This window comes from Pseudonaja textilis, chromosome 5, assembly GCF_049901715.1.
Source record: "Pseudonaja textilis isolate UNSWEBS1 chromosome 5, rPseTex1.2, whole genome shotgun sequence".
NCBI lineage: Eukaryota > Metazoa > Chordata > Lepidosauria > Squamata > Elapidae > Pseudonaja > Pseudonaja textilis.
In genome coordinates, this window is record NC_141994.1 from 64,654,923 (window position 1) to 64,676,147 (window position 21,225).

Below are 21,225 nucleotides of genomic sequence, written 5' to 3' on the forward strand. Positions count from 1 at the left end.
AGACTTCCCATTAACATGTGAGTTATACTTTTAATTGCAACATCATTGAAATATATAGTACAAAGGTATCCAGCTTTCCTTCAAAATATTTCTACCTGCTCCTCAAGCAGGACTTTTGAGCAGAACAAGGCTGTCAAACTCCCACCCCACAGGCCAGATGCGTCACGTGCTGGCCACACCCACACCCAGTTTAGCGAAGAGGAAAAAACTCCTGATACGTCACATGACTCTGCCGTGATGAAGTGAGTTTGACACCCCTCATCTAGAAGGACCCACAAATTGCACACCTGGTCTGCCTGCAGCAGTCCAACCCCATCCAAAATAAAAGATGGTAAAGTCCCTATACTGTATATAATGGTAACAATTATATTGTTTACCTCGGGAGAAGGTAATTCAGTTGGTATAGTCTCATCTATTGTAAATGTAACCAGCTTGTCACCCAGAATACTTCTTAGATAATCCACCATAACGTCCTGCTGTTTAGGACTACAATGATTCTCCAGAGACAATATCAGAGGATAATCAGAGACCTGAAAATGCAGTTTCAAAGTTATTAACCTACTTAATTGCACAAATAGAAAATACATACAACTAAAACAAGCAATGTTGCAATTACAAATATTTTCATTAAGGCACAAAAATACTATAGCATCTTAAAGTGCTCCCAAGTAAATAGCTCATAGTGCTTCTTCTGTAAAGGGCTTACTTTCCTTTCAATATGGTTGTCTGCACTAGCGAGAGGAACAAAGTCATGCTGAAGAAACCATACATTTCCCTCCTCTTTCATCTATTCCTTTCGATTGCAGTTGCAGACATGGGTTGGAACAGAGCTTTTATTTGGTTCTACTCATTTTTAAGAGGAAAAGTTTCTGCCCAACCAATCGTTTCATGACCTATGTAGTAAGTGCTTTTTGTTTTATGCTACTGAATTCTCATCATCCATCAAAAGTCTGAAGGCATGTGGGTAATTAATTAAGAGTATCTTAAAATATCTGGTAGGTATGTCACACATGTACCTACCACAAAGGCATACTTGTCGATCACTTGGATGACGGTCATAAAGCTAATTTTGTTTGTTAAAGTATATCCGTGATAAACGACAGGATCATTATTGGGTCCATCCCAGCAATCAATTTCCAGACACCGGCATCCTTTCATCAGAGCACTTTAAAAAAAAAATAGAAATCAAGTCATATATTTGCTATTGAGAAACTAAAAATGAAAAGAATTTGCTGGCATTCTTAATCTGGTTCAAAACTCATGGAATTGATGTCCTTTAACACAACTGGGGAAAGGAGTGGAAAAAACTTTCATTTCAAATTCTACCAAAATATGGACATTTTCCCTCACCAAGTAATTGTAATATGTCAATTTGGGTCATTTAAAATAAATGGAGTTCCTCAATCAACATTGTCATTAAAAGCTTGTTATGACAATGCCAGCTTTCTTCAGCTGCAGTTGTGAGGGAATAGTCAGCATCTAGTCCAAAGGAAAGCCCTCAGTGCCCTGGTCCAGCTGCACAACACAAATTAAATTTGTTTCACGAAATTTAGTTAATCTATTTTTGGTAACAGACAGAGATGTTGCTCTATAGAAAATATATTTTAAGATTCTCATGCTACAGTTCATGTTTTCAGTCATTTTGAAATGGCACATTATAGAGCTATTACTATGGGAAGTTGTGGTTGAAAAATACTCTTAGAAAACATTTATAACTATAGCACCAGAGATGATTAAAAGTTGTCTGGCGGCTAAAATAGTGCTAAGTACTGTACATATAAGAAAAATGTAAAGCATGTTCTATGTAGAACATTTCTTTTAACTTGACTAGTTCGCTCAGAAAAATCCCCAAGAAAGAAGTTGAATTTCTAAAGCAAGTATTTATCTGAAAAAAAAATCACAGCGGGCTATCCAATAGTATTCCCAAAAGTTAATGTTGTAGCACAACTGCTGTAGTACACTGTGCAAATTGTGCTTCCACAGCTTCTGGAAAGTAAACTAGGAATTGCTATTAGGAAAAGACTATTGCACTGTGAGCCCCTAAAGGACAAGACTATTAAGATTTGTACACCCCAAAGAAAGGACATAAAACTAGGTCCCATTAATTTCAATGGGCTTTAAGATCCCAACAACTGCAAAACTCATTACACAGCATCATTTCCTGAAATACTTTAAAAGGCAAATGGGGAATCCACATGTTGAATATTTGCCAATGTTGGCTTTAATTTTAATTTTTCATTCAATCAAATATAGCCTTAGAATCGTAGACAATTATTCTAATAGACAGTGATTTTGCTAGTTTTGTTAGTGAATCCATCCCCTGAATAATACAAGAAACCCAATTAAAATATCCCAGACAGGGATTATCTTCACTCAATTTGTACATATCCAGGGGAAAGTGTATCAGTTCTATAGGTACTTTGGTCCACCCTTGAACTGTTCTTACTGGTAAGTGTTTTCTAGTGTTCAAGTAGAATTTGCCTTTCTTAACTTAAATCCATTATTCCATTTTCAGAACTCTAAAATGTTTGAAAGTAGGTTCTGACCTTCTGAGAAAATATTTTCAGGTATTTGTAGCATGCTCTTGTATTCCCCCTATTTCTAAGAAGCTAAATATTCCCAATTATTTCTAACTCTATCAATCTGTGAATCTTTTTCAGTTTATTTGCATCCTCTTGAAAACAAATTGCCCAGAAATTGACACAGTATTCAAGTGTGTTGCCTTTTTTATAGACATTGATATTATACTGTTTAGTCAGTTGTGCCTGAAATGACACTTGAACATGCATAAATATTCACTTGGCCATTAATTATTACTCCAAGATTATATTTACAAGTATTATTATTTAATATCTATAACTGTAGATTTGACTTTGCATTTGTCTAAGTCTAATATCACTTTGTTATTTTCGGCCCATAACCTATCAATACTGTTTTAAATTAATTTTTGTTTTCTAGGATATCAATTATCCCACTCAATTTTATGTAATTTTCATGGAAGAGTTATTATACTTGATTCCAATTTGTTAAAGAGTCTTTGCACAACACTTGAGTACAATTTTTGAACCAGCTTCAAAATTTTATTTTTATTCCATTCAGCCCACAGTTCACTACATGGAGTAGTATACCAAATGTCTTGCTGAAGTCACTATATATTATGTCTACAGTATTCTCACAGTCTACTAAACAAGCCATCCAATTAAAATATTAGCCTGACAAGGTTTGATCTTGATAAATGTATATTGCCTTCTGGTAAATACATGTTATTTCAAGATATTAAACAATACAGGTAATCCTATATGATCTGCTATTTGGTATCGCACTAACTAATCTTCAGTTCATTACATCTACTTTTCCCACTTTTTGAATACAGTACATACAGTATATGCAGTACATACAGTAGATAACTACATTTTCCAATTGTATGGCATTTCAGTTTTCCATTATTTGTCAAAGAGAATACATAAAGATTCTACCACACATCATAAAATTATTTTAGAATTCTACAGTGTAATTCATGGCCTTTTACTCAAAGTAAAGAGGTTTTAGTATTGTCATTTTTACTAAACAGTTTTGTATTTTTTAATTTTGAAAAGGAGCCTATTTATTTTTCTAGCATTCTTTATACTTCCAGGCTATCAATATTTTCTAAAGCACCTGTAGGCCAGACAAGGAATAATGGATGGAAACTGAACAAGGAGAGATTTAATCTGGAAATAAGGAGAAACTTTCTGACAGTGAGAACAATCAACCAATGGAACAGCTTGCCCTCGGAAGTTGTGGGAGCACCATCACTTGAGACTTTCAAGAAGAGATTGGACTGCCATTTGTCAGAAATCGTGTAGGGTTTCTCACTTGGGCGGGGGGTTGGACTAGATGACTTACAAGGTCTCTTCCAACTCTGATTATCTGTTATCTGTTAATATATATTCTTCTTTAGTTACATGTCTCTCTCTTATATATGCTCTTTTTTGTTTTCAGAATTCTGATTAGCATTTTGTGTATGTTATACAGGTAGATCTTGACTTACAACCATTTGTTTGGTGACTGTTCAAGTTACAAAGGCACTGGGGGAAAAATGGACTTATAATCATTTTTCACACTTACAGCTGTTGTAGCATCCCCATAGCCATATGATCAAAATTTGGATGCTAGGCAACTAGCTCATATTTATGATGGTTGCAATTTCCCGGGGTCATGTGATCATCTTTTGTGACTTTCTAACAAGTCAATGAGGAAGCCAGATTCACTTACCAACCATGCTAACAAAATAGCTGCAGTGATTCACTTAACAACTGTGGCAAGAAAAGTGGTAAAATGGGGCAAAATTCACTTACATCAGTCTTGCTTAGCAATGGAAATTTTGGAATCAATTGTGCTTGTAGGTTGAGGAATACACCTATATTAGTTTCTTCTATGTCCACTCTTTTTTTCTAATAGGAATTATTTGCAGTTATGCTTTTAGTATCTCCTGGAATTCTCATCCATCTTGAACTTATTTTTTTCCATTAGTTTCTTCTGAAAACGGAATCCATTCAACTTGCTCTGAATTTATTGAAATCCACTTTTCTGAAGCACACGATCAATTATATTAAAATTTAATTTCCCTTCACATTGAGAAAAATAATATTAAATGGCTATTTCCTGTTTCTACTGCATCTACTTCCTCAGCTAAATCTTCTCAAGTAGGAGAGTCAAAGGAAAAAAGGAGTCCCTCAGATGCTCAGATTGAGCAATCAATAGGTCTCAAGGCACAACTCTTGCACTCAGCAGCTATTCAGGAGATAAACTTTTCACCCCTCACAATTGAGTATATAATTCTTCAAAATAGAGAGATTATCTGTTCATTCTTCTTTTTTATGTCTTTATTGAACTCTACTGGCAAACTATTATTAACATTCTTTGTTCACTCATTTTGTCTGACAGAACCTATTAAATAAGGTACATGGTTTAACAAAAGTTGTTTTAAAGATAGACATAACAGGAAGCCCTATACAGTCAAGGTAGTACTACTGAGGGCTAGGGCGCAAACATTTATTATGTTAGCTTTTCTCAGAGTAGACAAAGTAGAAACAGTTTACTAGCAGCAGGATTATTAGAAGTCACAACTAATTCCAAAACAGGTTCTGGAGCTATCCTTAGTTTGCTTTTCTTCCGTGTACCCAACCTCCTAAACCAGTTAATTGTTTCTTACCCAGAAACAATTAACTACTCTCTTGTAAAATATAGATACACAGATTAGGTGAAACTTTGCTCAATAGCAGTAAGTGCAGGAAGGATCTTGGAGTCCTAGTGGACAATCACTTAAATATTAAATAATAGCAATGTGCCTTACTTGCCAAAAAAGCCAATGCAATCCTAGGCTGCATTAACAGAAAGATAGAATCAAGATCACATATAGTATTAGTACCATTTTATAAGGCCTTGTAAGACTACACATGGAGTACTGCATCCGGTTTTGGTCAAAATATAAAAAAGATGTTGAGACTCTGAAAAGAATGCAGAGAAGAGCATCAAAGATGATAAGGGGGGCTGGAGGTTAAAACATTCAAAGAACAGTTGCAGGAATTGGGTATATCTAGTCTATTAAAAAGGACTAGGGGTGACATGATAGCAGAGTTCCAATACTTGAGGGGCTGCCATAAAGAGGGGGTCAAGCTATTTTCCAAAGCACAAGAAGAAAAGAAGCAATAAATGGAAATTAAACAATAAGAAACCTAAAACTAAGGATACATTTCCTCACAGTGAGTACAATAAACCAGTGGAATGGCTTGCCTTCAGAAGTTGTGGATACTTCATTGCTGGGAGCCTTTAAAAAGAGACTGGACAGCTATTTGTCTGAAATGCTCAAGCAGGGTTGGAATAGAATAGCTCCAAGATCCCTGCCAACTCTGTTATTTTGTTAATTTCTGTTAAAATATTTGGTACCTCTGTGGGGGTCCAGCTCAGAACAGGAAAAGTCTCACAAGATCAATGTTAGTTCACTCTTCAATCTGTGCTAGACACGGAAATTTTAAAAGGCTTGTGCATGTTTTAATAAGCTTTCATATCCTGAAGAATACCATTTAAGCAATATTTTTTGATCTTCCATAAGGCTCCATGTGCAACATGATTTATCTGGGGCTATTACAAATATATTCCTATTCTCTTACTGAATCTTTGACAACATTTAAATAGTTTTAGACAACTGGTTATCTGACTTGTATCTTTTATTGTCCTGTCCTCCTTTAACCCCCTTATATTAGCAATAGCAATAGCATCTAGACTTATATACTGCTCCACAGAGCTTTACAGCCCTAAGTGGTTTGTTTACAAGACAGCATATTGCCCCCAACAATCTGGGTGTTCATTTTATCGACCTCAGACGGATGGAAGGCTGAGTCAACCTTCAACCAGTAAGACTTAAACTGCCAAACTACCGACAGCTGGTAGTCAGCAGAATTAGCCTGCAGTACTACACCATCACAGCTCTGGCTAGTTGCTAGTTATTTATAACTTTTGATGGTATGCATGTGTTTCATCATACATAAGTGGACACTTCAAAAGGACAACAGTATCCTACCTTAGAAAACTAAACATTCATCAGGCCTGATCAATATTTGCAGAAGTAACTATCCTAAAATCCCAATGCAAAAGTTCTAGGCTAGCATGAGAATAGATGGAAGGCAACTTCCATATTCTTGCCAGGAAAATGAGATGGATGCATCCATATAGGTACTACTAGTTCAGCTAGGCTCAATTAAAAAAATTTCTCCCTCTTAAGTGAAAAAAAGTTCTGTACATATTGTTCTCAGGCCAGGAAACTGTACTCTTGAGAGGTCTGTCTCAATTATTAGCATATGCTACTTAAGCCTTATACACAGCACTGTCTCCTAAAAAATTCTAGATTTTCAGTGTTTGCACAATGTGCTTCTTCTTCCTTCTTGCTGCTAATCTTCTGCGATCTGTTCCTTAGTCCTTCCTTCTGTGCACAGGATCGATCCACATAAATTAAAGAACTCCTGGAACTGAGAAAGCATAGCACAAAACATGGTACAATTCTAGTTCTGTAATGAGAAACCCAAGAGTACTATAAGTTCTCACACTCCTTTATTCTCTGATGCTTATTGTTCATTATGTTTAATGGTCTGCCTCAAAATAGCTCTAACAAATCTTAGAAACTCTGAACGCTACACATACACACACACACACACACACACACACAAATATGGGGAAATGAGTTTGTAAATCATGCAGTGGACTATTTATGCAAAGTAAACACTTTACCCTAGCATGCTTTGGCATAAGCTATATGGGTTTCCTTGGTATATTTATACTTTGAAAATGTATATTCTTCCCTTTAAATCAAAACCTGATAGCAACACTAAAATATTTATCTGTCATATTGAATTGTATTCTAACTACTTTGCTTTCTGTTTGTGGTTTTCAGTGGGTTTTTTAATGATGTTTTAATTTATGCTTTTGAAAATGAGATTCAGGAAAACAGAAGAAGCTGTTCTACTGTACTACTTATGATATTAAACTAATGATTCAAAATGGATACTAATACCTTGCATAGCCCCACAGGTGACTTGACCCTATGAGCTGATCAGATAGGAGGTAGGTGTTATGTGAGGATGAAATAAAGTATTCACATAGCGGACGGGACATATCCTGGTAAACAGTTCTGTGCTCACTTTTAAATATCGCGCAGTCCTCAGAAGTCACATATCTTATAAATCCTTCAAATGTCATCTCTTTATTCATCTTTGCTGAAAGCCAGAACATTACAAACACATATATATCTCCAGCATGGACACAAACAGAATTAAAACAAACTGAAAATATTCCAGACTAAATATATTACTGTAATACAGAATGTCAGATCACATATGAAAATTTAAACTGTTCTTATGCTCAGTGATGAAGAATTGAAAGAAAATGAATCACATATGATAGATATTTTATATGCTCATATAACTTAATCAATTCAGTAAATGAGTGATGTCTTTCATGAGCTTTGGCTGATGCACTCTCAGTATCTTTGTCTTGCCACGGTTATTATCAGTCAGATCACAAACTACATTTGATATTAGCTAACATACTATGTTGCATACTTGTGTGTACATTTAATATATACTGTAAACCAATAAATCCTGTCATAACTTTTTCACATGTAAGAGTTAATACTATGCCCATGAGCCTTTCAGAATGTTCACCTAGGCACCATTATATGGATTGTCATACAATAAGTTAGATACCAACAAAATAAAGCACCATCATCTTGCAAGGTCTCATCTGAAACTGTCAAAATGACAAAAGACACCATGATCCTATGAGATTTCTACCTCTTTTAATTTAGTGAGGTTGTGCAGAAATGGATGCATGTGTGGCTGCACTTGATTCTATGGCCTGGAGGTACAAATTTGCCAATCCCCAAGTCAGAGAGCATGTCTATTCATATTTTGTCTAGAAAATAGTTCAGTAGGACTCAACTAGGAATTGCAGTCTTAAGTTCCATCCATTTTAAATTATTTTTACAAACACAATGAAACTTAAAACTGTATCCTTAGTTACTTCTGTCCTCTGATTCTACAGCAATACTACAGCTCTTATTTCCCCCAATTATTATTCTTTACTTAAAGGATTTTATTTCCTAAAATCACTGGATATTTTAACACCCATTCTGAATGTGACATTTTCCTCAGAGAATAGTACATCTCAAACTTGTTCAAAGAATTTCCTTCAAAAAAAGGTCAGTTAATAGCAATAGCTCTTAAACTTATATATTGCTTTACAGTGCTTTTCAGGCCTCTCTGTTTGCAGAGTCAGCATATTGCCCCCAACAATCTGGGTCCTCATTTTACCCACCTCAGAAGGATGGAAGGCTGAGTCATCAACCTTGAACCTGGTGAGATTCGATCTGCCAAATTGCAGGCAGTTGGCTGAAGCAGAGTAGCTTGCAGTACAGCACTCTAACCACTGCACCACCAAGGCTCTTAAGCAGCATTATGATTGTTTTGTCTGCTTTCCATCACATAATATTGATATAAAGATACAGAAATAAAACCAATGCAATATAAATATGTGCCATATCTATTTATTTATTAAATTTATTTTGTGCCCATTTCACTCTACAAAGTGACTCTGACCAGAGAGACTCTGGCCCATCTCTATGCATGTATACCCATTTTATAAACCCTCAAGGTATTTTTAATCATGAGAGTCCGAGCCTCCCAATATCAGGGTTAAATTTGAAGTTGCATAGGAGAAAGATTTATTCTACATAAGAAAGGAATTCTAGTCACACTAATATCATGCAATACTGTAAAAGAGCAGACAGATAAAACACATTTACTGTTAATAACTGTTTTTCCAAATAAATGTGTTTAGATGGGATATTAATATTTTCCTTTCTTTAGTTTATAAGAAAAAAAATGGATCACATAAACTTATCTATTGGATTTTTTTTAAAAGGTGTATAACATGCTTCTATTTATATGTTTCATATGTTTAGTCTTGCATTTGGGACTTACAAGGTTCAGGATATAAAAATGGACTCTCTAAAAATATGCAAAAGGCCGAATAAAATGAGGGCTTAAGGGTATGAAGTGCATGACTGGCTTTATTTCCATCCAAAGCATACTTTACTTTTATTCTTCCCTTTTGATCCCAATTATTTCCAAGGCTCACTTTCTTAGGCTACAAGTTCTTTAGGAAGAGAGTAACTGTATTTTTCAGGGAGGACACTTTCCTACATCTAAGACCCCAGGACAAGTAAGCTGCAACTAATTAAATTATTGCATTCATTGTTATAGATACTTCAAAATGTTAAACAGTATATAAACTACACTCCTGAAGACAATATACCATCTCTCACCCTTCTATTTCAATGCTGCAAGCAGAATGTATATGTAGCGTATGGTCTGTTTTTATCTACTGCATCTTATACTGCCACGCTCCACATGCATGCTGTTATTACTGTTCTAACAGGTCTCTACTATACAAATTTGATGCTGTTGTTGCATCAAATTTGTGCTAAGAAGCTAAGAAGACAACAGGATTAAATATACTACTTTCAAATGCAAAGGTTATGAAGGCAAACAGCAATTAAAGACTGTTTCTGATGTTTAAGGCAAGGTTTAATTCTTATAGCTGCCAGATCAGAGGAGACTGGCTTGCTTATTATCTTTCACAAGTGTGCTCCTTTTCACAATCCATTTTTGGCTCTGTTTGCATACTCACCCAGATGCAAAAGACAACTCATATGTGGTCATGTGCAATTATGGGATACTGTACTTAAACTGCCGTTTTGTAAGCAGAATCTCGCTTTCATCTAGCCTACCAAATGACCCACCAAATTCTGCAAAGTGAAAGACCCAGACATGAATCTGCTCCAGCCACACACATATGATTATTTGTATTGAGATCTTAATTACATTCCTTGTGTACAAAAATTGTATATTCTACTATTTTTAATGCAAAAAAGGACTAGAAAAATAATAAAAGCAACTCAAGAAAGAAACAGTTTATTTATTTTGCTAATATACAATCTTTATTATCTAATACCCATTTTTGGAGCCTATAAATATAAATACAGTCACAAATATATAAATAATGTATTTGTATGCTTGTAGGCTTATAACATAATATACTTTCTTCCTAAGATGACCTGCAAGATTTATTGAGTTTACATTAAATCTCTGTTCACAAATTCTTCCTGAACAGAGGACTTTAAAACAAAAATCTCCACTTGAGAAATCCCTGGCAAAACAGCTACTATGCAATAAGTCACTCCTGGCAAATGGACTAGACATGCAGTTTCATGCTATTTAGCCATGAGAATAATTTAGCAATTTTAGAATTTAATTTAGCAAAATTAATTGCTGAGGCATTTTTTTCTCATAAAAATGCTATGTAGTGATGGAAGATTAGTTTTTCTGCACTATGGTATATTTCAGTGATTTTGACATGTTTTTCTAAGCTACAGAACAGCAAATATGGGAAGTTTGAAGGAGTATTTCCTGGAATATATAGAAGGCAGCAATGGCAAAGTCAACCAAAAAACCTAGGTTGTCATGTCCATGAAGTTACTAGGAGTCAGGCTAAACTAACAGCCTACATATACAAACACACTCACACATTTATACTTAACTTCCTTGTTTACAACCCAGTAATCCCTTAATTCAGGCTGCAGTTGGGGTGACTGGATAGAGCTGAGCGTTTACTGGCTGGATGCCCTTCCTGATGCCATGCAGAGTTCACAGCAGATATATTTTCTTTGCGTCCTAGGAGAGAAACATTTGCCGCTATCTAGAACTCTCAACCTCTGAGTGGGAACCAAGCATCTTCACCACTAGGCCACCATACCACTCACTGTTATACCAAAAATAATAACAAATATATTTCTTAATTTATTTCATTTTTATTATGAAATATATATACCACCCATCACAGCAAGATGAGACTCTAGGTGGTTTACAAGTAAAAGAAATAGAAAGGGTATTGGTACTTACCTGATACGCCTGTTCTCTGTGAGCTGTGAAGAGCATCCAGAAGTGGGGAGGTGCTTCAGTATCTTCTGGAAAGGCTGGGCTTAAAACTCTGGGACGCTCCTCCTCCTCCACGGGACACCTCCCCAGCGTCCCCCAGTTTTGCAAAGACTTGAGTGCCAAAGTCCAGAACTCATCACCTAATCTAGATCCCTGACTGGAACGGAACCCCACCAGACGGAAAGAAATGGGTGGGGCTGGATGCTCTTCACAGCTCACAGAGAACGGGCGAATCAGGTAAGTACCAATGCCCTTTCTCCCATGAGCTGTTCAGAGCATCCAGAAGTGGGATATACCAAAGCTTGGCCTGTCCTTAGGGAGGGACTCCGTCTGGATCGAAATCCACTCCTAAACTCTGTGGACCCTCTGCAGGACTCTTCTGCCAAATGAAGCATCCACTGAGGCGTAGACATCAATTTTATAATTTCTGACAAAGGGCGATGGTGAAGCCCAAGTCGCCGCTCTGCAGATTTCATCTATGGAAGCCTGAGTGGCCCATGCTGCTGATGTTGCCGCACTCCTTGTCAAGTGGGCTGTAATGCCCTTAGGAACTGAGATGGACTGGCATTCATAACTTTTAGCTATAATGGCTCTCAACCATCTACCAATGGTCGTTGACGACACCCTGTGTCCTAAAATGGATGGGTTAAAGGATAGGAATAGAGCCTCAGATTTTCAAAATGCCACCGTGCGGTCTAGATAGATGCTTAATGTCCTTTGAATATCAAGTCGATGCCATTGATGCTCCAGTCTATGAGATGGTTTCAGAAAAAAATTTGGAATCACCAACTCCTGCGCTCTGTGGAAGGCTGAATTTACTTTAGGGATGAACGATGGATCCAATCTGAGAACCACTCTGTCCGCATGAAGCACGCACAGGTCCTTTCTCATCGACAATGCTAGCAATTTGGAAATCGTCCTTGCTGATGTGATCGCAATTAAGAAGACCACCTTATATGTCAGGAATTTGAGACTAGCGGTTCTTTTTTCTTATTATTCCTTTTAGGAGTAAACAACTTTATCCAAAGTGTAGCGGTTCTTAAAGGCTCGAACAGTCCAGTTGTACATGCGGTTAACACCTTGTTGAGCTCCCAAGTGGGATAGCGGTGAATTACAGGAGGTCGTAAGTTTGCAGCACCCTTAAGAAAGCTGCAGACATGTGGATGGTGTGCTATGGAACGAAGGTCACCCCAGGATATCACCGAGGCTAAGGCCGCCACCTGTCTGCATAAAGTATTTGGAGATAGGCCCTTGGTCAACCCCTCCTGTAAAAAGTCCAATAATTGTCCTATTGATGGGGCATATGGCTAGGCTGAGCCATTGTGGGTCCAGGTGAATTATTATTATTATTATTATTATTATTATTATTATTATTATTATTATTAATTTGTACTTAGGGGTGGTGCATACTCCTGTGGTTGAAAGTAGGGTGCTTCTCCAGGAGTGTAAGCGTATATATATATATATATATATATATATATATATATATATATATATATATATACACACATACACATACACACATACATATACATATGCCTATATCTATATGTAAGCCCGTATATATGGGAAACAGTATCTAAGGGTCCCCAGCAAGGGAAACCCCCCAAGCAATTTTCCAGAATGTATATTCTCATTTATATCTTCAAGATGTAAATATTGCAAAGATGGAAATGTTCACCCTTTACATAATATCTCAGTGTAGTTTTTGAGTGCAATATGCATAAAATGGTATCCTCACCAGACTCAATTACAGCTACCTTTTATTTTAGAGCCTCACTCCTTGCATTTCATTGGTAATTGGAGATGTGTATTGTAAAAATCTCAGCATCAATTATTTCTCAATTCAACCACCAAGTGAAGGAAAGGACACTATGCTTCAGCAGCAACTGGCTTAAACTAAAAGAAAAAAAATCCCCATATGGACATATTGGCCTTTTTAAGAATAATGAGATAAGCAGGGTATCTTTGTACAAAGCTACTTCAGAAACCAGGACAAATTAGCACACAATTTATTATTCTCCTCTTCTCCTACTCCCCAATTCCATGAGGAAATGCCAGCAGATAAAATAATTATTTTTAGCATGACAACTGAAAAACAATTCCATCTTTGCCATCTTTAAAGTAATTTGTATTGAAAAATCCATATTTCAATGTTAAAGGTGATCTATATTTTTATATTTGAAAATTAGATTCCCGAGAATATTTTATTTCTAAATCAATGTGTACATTTAAAAATGTTAAAATTATGTGTAGTATTACTGAATTCCATTTGATTAAAAAATGTGATATTCAGAAATTAAAAATACAGCATACCTTCTTCAATGGGCTCAAATTTTGCAACAAGTTGAGAAGCAATTGTTTCATCAGCATTATCCTGAAACTGTTCATTTCTGAGAAAGCCAACTAGATTCGGTAGCGATAGTATTCTGTGGTTTGGAGAGTGGATTGTGAAGAGTTCATGAATTTCACATCTATGTGCTATAGCACGATATATTCTTCTAAAATCCTCTATAGTAATATTTCCAGCCTTGAATGAATCACTTGTCTGGTTTAAAAGAAATATATATACAGCACATATCATTAATAGAAAAAGAAAAATGAAAAATATTCAGTTTCTTAGAAGAAGGATCTTCTAAGGAGTATCTTAGATACTACTTGAACCAAGAAGACATTATGTACCAAGAGACTAATCTCTCTTTCTACTGCTATTGTCACCCAAGCTTATAGTTATCTTGTAAGATTGTTAGTAGTAACCGCTTCACCCAAGCTCATGTACAGAATTTCTAATTGGCCAATTCACCAAACACAAATTATCTTAACAGCTTGGAGAAGATTGACACATGAAGTAAATTCCTCTGAATTGGAGGACTCAGATAGAAGGCTTGATTTAATAGTTCACCAAATTCTGTTACCCAATCTTGTCTTTTAAAAACAGGTTCATATAAACTTAAAACTTAACATAAGAAAAATCCTCTAGCAATAACTTAACACTAGTTCAGCATTTTATTCCAACAATAATCAGCCTCCAACTTTCAATAGGACATCAAATCAAGCAGTTATTAGTGGGTTTTTTTTTCAAAACAGAAACAGAGTAAAAAGCAAGTCATGTTTAGACATTTCTCAATCTTTATGGAATGGGTTTCTGTAGAGGGGATATTTTGTATTCCATGCCATTGAAAAGCTTTATTTCAATGTATACTGATGTAAAGTAGTATTGTAATAATTATAGCCATGGGCTGTTATAAAGCAAACTTGTAAGCATCTAAGATGACCTGTTAGGAAATGAATACTTACTTCAACTTGTGTTTGGTTTTTATGTTTCAGTTTATTAAATAAACAGGTAAGTAAGCATGATACCAGGCTAATAACTTTTATTTATAAGTGCCTAGCAAAACTTTCCAGTTCTTTTTCATTTTTTGCTTATCAACAAGTTGTCTATCAGTGGATTTTGTGCATTAGTCAATTATATCCCCACTATGAAGGTTAAAATTACTGGTTGACAGTTATCTCTGCTGATTTATGTGCCCAGTAATAACAATGATATCATATCAACTGATAATGTCCAGTGTTGAGATGTTAACACTAGTGGCAAGCAAAAAAGGGAAAAGAGCCAACTTTATTTAGCTTGTTTATATATTTCAGATATATTTGTATTATAATATACTATATTTGTACTACATTGTATCCATTTCATATACACTCAATGAACATTATCCACATGGTATTATAAAGAATATCCATTTGTAGCTAGAAGTAATTTATATTTTATCTTCGTGCTGATATTATATATCCTACTATAAGTTACCCAGAAATTATAAGCATCATTCCTTTTCAGACAATGTTTAGTTTCTCATCTGAATACCATTTCAGCTAATCCTCATGGATATCACTGTACAAAATAAAACATGACTTCTCTTTAGAGGTTCACGTTATTCAAATTTGAAATGGGAAAGATGCCTCAGCCCTAGCATGGGTACCTTGCTGTATTTGGCAAATGCCCCCATTCCAAATCTTAAGAACCATTTCCTCTTTAGATTTAAGAATTTATATATCTCTACTTTAGGCTGCTGTGGGCACACACGCATACACACACTTCCAATCCCAGGGAACAGATTTCAAATTCAATTCTTTGTCTCTCTTTTAATTTGCTAAGTCTTTGAGTCATTCCTGGTTCAGAGACCTGGCTCAACCCGAACAGCAGCTATTTAGTCACATGGTAGAGGTTCCTATATACTAAAGTGCAATAGAAAACAAATTTTGTCACTTCAAGACACATCTCTCTCTCTACACTTGTTAATATTCAAACTAAATGTTATTAAACTTTACTAATACCTGTCATGCCTATAAATTCAAACTACCATAATTTGAGATAGACAGGTCTTTCCCTGCCAGATCTACAATTACATAAGTCGGCCTAATGGGACTGGAGTCTATGTGGATGAAATTGGCTCCCCCTCTCAGCTTCCCCTATAATTGGAGACTTAGATGATAAATAGCCAACTCTCTTTTGCTTTTATTGCATCCATGGTGGAAGGAAGAAAGGTGGCAAATGGCCCTTTATCAATAGGTTTCTAATCCTATAAAGAGATAGGATCAGAGGTGATTAAGAGCTATGTCTCCCAGATTGTCCTGCTATCCCACCTACCCAGTCCTGAACCACTCCTCTATTTAAAAATAGTTTGAAAAACAGCTGACAGGTATGGAGAGAAATTTGTGTAGTGCCAGGAGCTGACAAGCACTGAAGGACACACAAGTTGACTTATTAATGTTCCTGATGTGCCTCCCTCACCCATTCCAATAGCAGAGTTGGGCCAAGTGGCAGGACAATCTGGAAGTCTATAACTCACCAGCTCTTTGATATGGGGGATCAAAAACATTACAGCTAAAGAACTCTTTCTGCCTCAAAGAGCTCTTTCTGCTTTATTTCCATTCTAGTGACCAAGGGAGCAATTACAAAATGAAGCAGGATGGGTTTTCCTATTTAGCCAGGCAACCTTTACCATTCAGCTGAAAGGCCATTGTTTGATCTACAAGTAGGCTACCTTGTTAAAGAGGACAGCCCCGCCCACCCCACAAATAAGTTGTCTTACTCTGACCAGTTAAACCCATGAATCTAGTCTTTTGTCAAATTCACCACTTCCCTCAGCCTCTTTCCCATAAAAAATCTGTGGTTTTTATCTCACTAGCAAGTGATATTCAGTGAGAGGGGAAATCATCCCCCTTACTCTGTCCTATGACAACACTGGCCTCATTATTGTGGCAGAATTAGATTTAGCAAACAAGCTAGAATAACTTTCTGCTGACTCAAGGAATGGACAATTGTACTTTAATACAGCTATCTGTTGTTTTCAGTGTAACTAGGTTGGATACAGGTCATAATTTTTAAGGGTTCTGACAGGTAAAATCTAAAGCAGTTTTTAAGAAATTCATCCTAAACTATTTTGATTGTATTTAGCCATTTAAACAAATGAATCATGTATCTACAATGCACTCCTTATATTATCTAGCAATAGCAGCAGCAATAGGATTTAGACTTACATATCGCCCCATAGTGCTTTACAGCACTCTCTGGGTGGTTTACAATGTCAGCATATTGTCCCCAACAATCTGGATCCTTAGTTTACTGCCTCAGCTGAGTTTTGAGCCTTAAGGATTGAACTCCAGACTATGGGCAGAGTTAGCTGCAATACTGTACTCTAATCATTGTTCCATTAGAGTTCCTATCCATCTATTCTATTATTATCTAGAAATATGGCTTTGATTAAAAAAAAAACCCTTAAAAGCACATATATTTCTAACATTTAGAAGGTAAGACAAAGTTTGGCTCTATCATAACAGAATATTTTATTTCAGAATAAACTACAAATAAAAGATTTCTACCTCAAAGAAATATTTAGAAATTTAAATTATTTTGAAAGTATTTAATCTTATCTAGTAATATATTTAATAATATACTAGTAATATATTTAATAATTTAAGGTTAATTAATTTTCCTTCAGTTATTTTAGCAATGTCATCAAAGTGACAATGTGGATATTCTATCATTTCAGAGGTGTAAAGTTAAAGGAAGCTTAGAGGATTTTTGATTACAGGTAGTCCTTGACTTACAACCATTTATTTAGTGTCTGTTTGAAGTTACAAGGGCACTGAAATAAATGTAACTTATGACTAGTGCTTGTACTTACATCCTTCACAGCACTGCCATGATCATCATGTGATCAAACTTCAGGCACCTGGTAACCTGTTTGAAATTGTAACACTTGCAGCATCCTGGAGTCATCTGATCATTATTTGTAACCTTTCCAACTGGCTTCCAACAAGCAAAGTCAGTGGGTGAAGCCAGATTCACTTAATGACCATGTAATTCTCTTAACTGTAATGATTCACCTAACGGTGGCAAAAAAGGTTGTAAAATCAGGTGCAATTTTCCTTGCCTTGCTTACAACCAAAATTCGGATCTGAATTTTAGTTATATGTCAAGTACTACTTGTACTCAGAAATGTAAGTAATCTATCAATATTGAAAGCTCCGAACTCTTTTGACAGAACAGCTCAGTAGGTATTTCTCTTTTAAAGCAGTGAGGCTTCTACAGGAGAAAAGACCAACAGCACTGTTACTTACGGGGCTGCTTGGTGGTATCACTGTTAACCACACTTAAAAAAGCAACGTTCACATATTAGTCTGTTTCTGGAAAGGAGAATTATGATTTCCCTCCAGAGACAATTCAACACCGGTCTTTTTTTTTAATTTTTGGCTAGCAAAGAAACCTCTAAAACCCTCAGTGTATTCATTGAGCATAATACACTCCTCAACTCTCTCTCAGAATTGTGGCCCTGATATAAACAGGATACCTCTATGATTGTTTTTGCAAAAGTAAATTGAACTGGACATACTTAATTAGCATATATGATTGGATATATAAGGCTATTGTGTTAAATTAACTAATACAATTTAATAACCTTAAATTTTGGCCACTGCCAATACTGCTTGCATGATATTTCACTAATTTCCCACGGATATTTAGTGTGTCATATAATGTGTGTCATGTATGATAATTAAATATCTTTCTGATATTTAATTATCATAAATGGCACTGTAAGAACACAAGATTATCCCACAAAATGGTTGCCACTGCCCCAAATGATAATTGACAGATATGATAACTAAATTGGCAAATATCTAGCATGTTATAAATTTATCTTTAAAAATAAAATCATGTTAGTAAAATCATGATAATGCTAAAATGATTAAATAATATTTTTCTCACCTTAAAAATGTATTTCACATGAATATAATCAAAAGGAATGTCAAAGTTATTAAGAAGTTCCAGGGTACTTTCCAAATTAATTGTTCCTTTTCTAAATCTGTCATGGATAATGCTTAAAAACCATGTAAATGAAAAGCTCGTTAAGGGAAGCAGAATTCAAAGTAAATCATACTTCTCATTTTTCTTTGGTGCCAAGTTGAAATATACACATCAAATTGTTATTTCTGCAAATAACCTAGATATAAAGATGTCTGAATATATACACCTATTCCAAGATGCTTAAAATAGGCATTTCAATAGGACAGCAGTTAAGCATACTTTATTATATATGGCAGTATTCTAAATGCTAAAAACCTCTTAGCCTTGAAAATCATAACCAAATAAAAAAACATAACAGCCAGCGAATAAAAAAAGGATTTCAAAATAAGAAGTAGAGAGTCAATGGTTAATATAGATTGAAAAAGGAGATGCAAAACCCATAGATTTTACATAAAAATACATCTTTATACACAGGATTAATTGATGACATTCAGACAATTCATTCCAAAATCCAGCTTTGAATTAGTATTTTAAATAATATGGCCAGGAGTGCACTCTTAAACTTGTTGGTGATTATTTTCCCTGAAGCATGTATTATGGACATAATATAAGAGGGCTAGTTTGGTCTAGTCAGTGGTTATAAGATACCAGGAGACTTATGAGTTCTAGTCTTGCCTTATGCACGAAAGTCAAATGGGTGACTTAGAGCCAATCACTCTCTCTCAACCCAATCCAGCTGACAGGGTTGTGGAGAAAATAAGAAGTATTAGGTATGTTCACAACACTGAGTTCTTTATAAAAAATAATAAAGGTAGGATAAGAAAAAATCTAAAATAAATAAATAATCTAGAAGACAGCAATTCCCTTTTCTCCTCCCATTTCAGCCTGCAAAGTTTTTTATTATTAAATTTATATGCCTTTATTTTAGAGTATGGAGACAAGGAACATATGAATCAAACCCCCCCCCCAAGTTGGAAGTTTCTACTAAAAAAAGCTTTGTCATTAGAGCAATAAATGATTCCTTAGGCATGAAATGCGACTTTGGGTTAGTCATTCTCTCAGCCCAACCCACCTCACATGGTTGTTATTGTTTTGCGGAAAATAGGAAAGATTAGATATGCTCACCACATTGAGTTTATATATAAGAAACGGAGCATACAAATCAAATAGTATAAGTAGTCCTCAACTTACAACCAAATTGAGCCCAACATTTATGTTATGTGAGACATTTGTTAAGCAAATTTTGCCCACTTTACAGTCCTTCTTTCTTACAATCTTTCAGTTAAGTGAATCCCTGAAGCTGTTAAATTAGTGACACAGTTGTTAAGTGAATCTGACTTCCCCATTGATTTTGCTTGTCAAAAGTTGATCACATGACCCCAGGACATTGCAACCATCATAAAATATTAATCAGTTGCCAAGTGTTTGAATGTTGATCACATGATCTCAGGGACACTACAATGGTCGTAAGTGTGAAAAATGATTGTAAGTTACTTTTTTCAATGCCATTGTAATTTTGAACAGTCACTAAATGAACTGTTGTGAGTCAAGGACTATCTGTTATAATAATCCAAGTCCTTGAAAAGATCTGACTGGGGAAAAAAGGCCAGATCCAGTCTAAACATCTGGATGATTCTATAACCAACCATAATAATGTTACTCACTTAACAGGCTGCCCAATGCTCTTTCTTCAAAAGGGAAGAGATTGGCAGGTATTTGTTCCTGTTAAAAAGAATAGCACAGGGAGAAATAGATAGTCCTTGACTTATAACCATAATTGAGCCCAAAATTTGAATTGCTAAGTGAGACATTTGTTAAGTGAGTTTTGCCCCATTTTATGACCTCCCTTGCCACATTTGTTAAGTGAATCACTGCAGTTGTTAACACGGTTGTTAAGTAAATCTGGCTTCCTCATTGACTTTGCTTGTCAGGTCGCAAAAGGTGATCACATGATCCCATGACACAGCGGAGGTCATAAATATGAGTCAGTTGCCAAGCATCTGAATGTTGATCATGTGACCATGGGGATGTTGCAATGATCATAAGTGTAAAAAATGGTCATATGTCACTTTTTAAAGCGATGGTGTAACTTCGAATGGTCACTAAATGAACTGTTGTGAGTCCTGGACTATCTGTATGTCTCCCAAAGGACAAGAAGCAAATTAGGGTATTCGTATCAATGGCGAGGAAGACACCGCACACTTTTCTTCCCTTTCAAGGATGAACTTCCTGGGTTTAGAAGGAAAATTTGGGCACCGAAATCTCACCCAGGCGCTAATAGCTGTCCTAATTCATAGGACAGCTTTTGCCTAAAGCCGCGTCTGTCTCCACAGACAGTAAAGGCGCTAAACCCTCAGGGTTCAAGGAACTTCAGCCACAGTGGGA

The 21,225-nt window shown here is 35.8% G+C and overlaps 1 protein-coding gene across 1 annotated transcript in view; it reads right to left on the bottom strand.

Moving 5' to 3' along the window:
* The window catches only part of LOC113437895 (1-phosphatidylinositol 4,5-bisphosphate phosphodiesterase zeta-1), a 57,569-nt gene that overhangs the window by 22,670 nt on the left and 13,674 nt on the right, over nucleotides 1–21,225 (bottom strand). The window contains exons 4-8 of the mRNA XM_087935496.1: nucleotides 18,802–18,937; nucleotides 13,848–14,079; nucleotides 7,550–7,751; nucleotides 1,021–1,165; nucleotides 378–530 (exon numbers count right to left, since the gene is read on the bottom strand). Coding sequence (XP_087791622.1) covers nucleotides 378–530; nucleotides 1,021–1,165; nucleotides 7,550–7,751; nucleotides 13,848–14,079; nucleotides 18,802–18,937 — 868 coding nt within the window. The remainder of the gene's footprint in view (nucleotides 1–377; nucleotides 531–1,020; nucleotides 1,166–7,549; nucleotides 7,752–13,847; nucleotides 14,080–18,801; nucleotides 18,938–21,225) is intronic.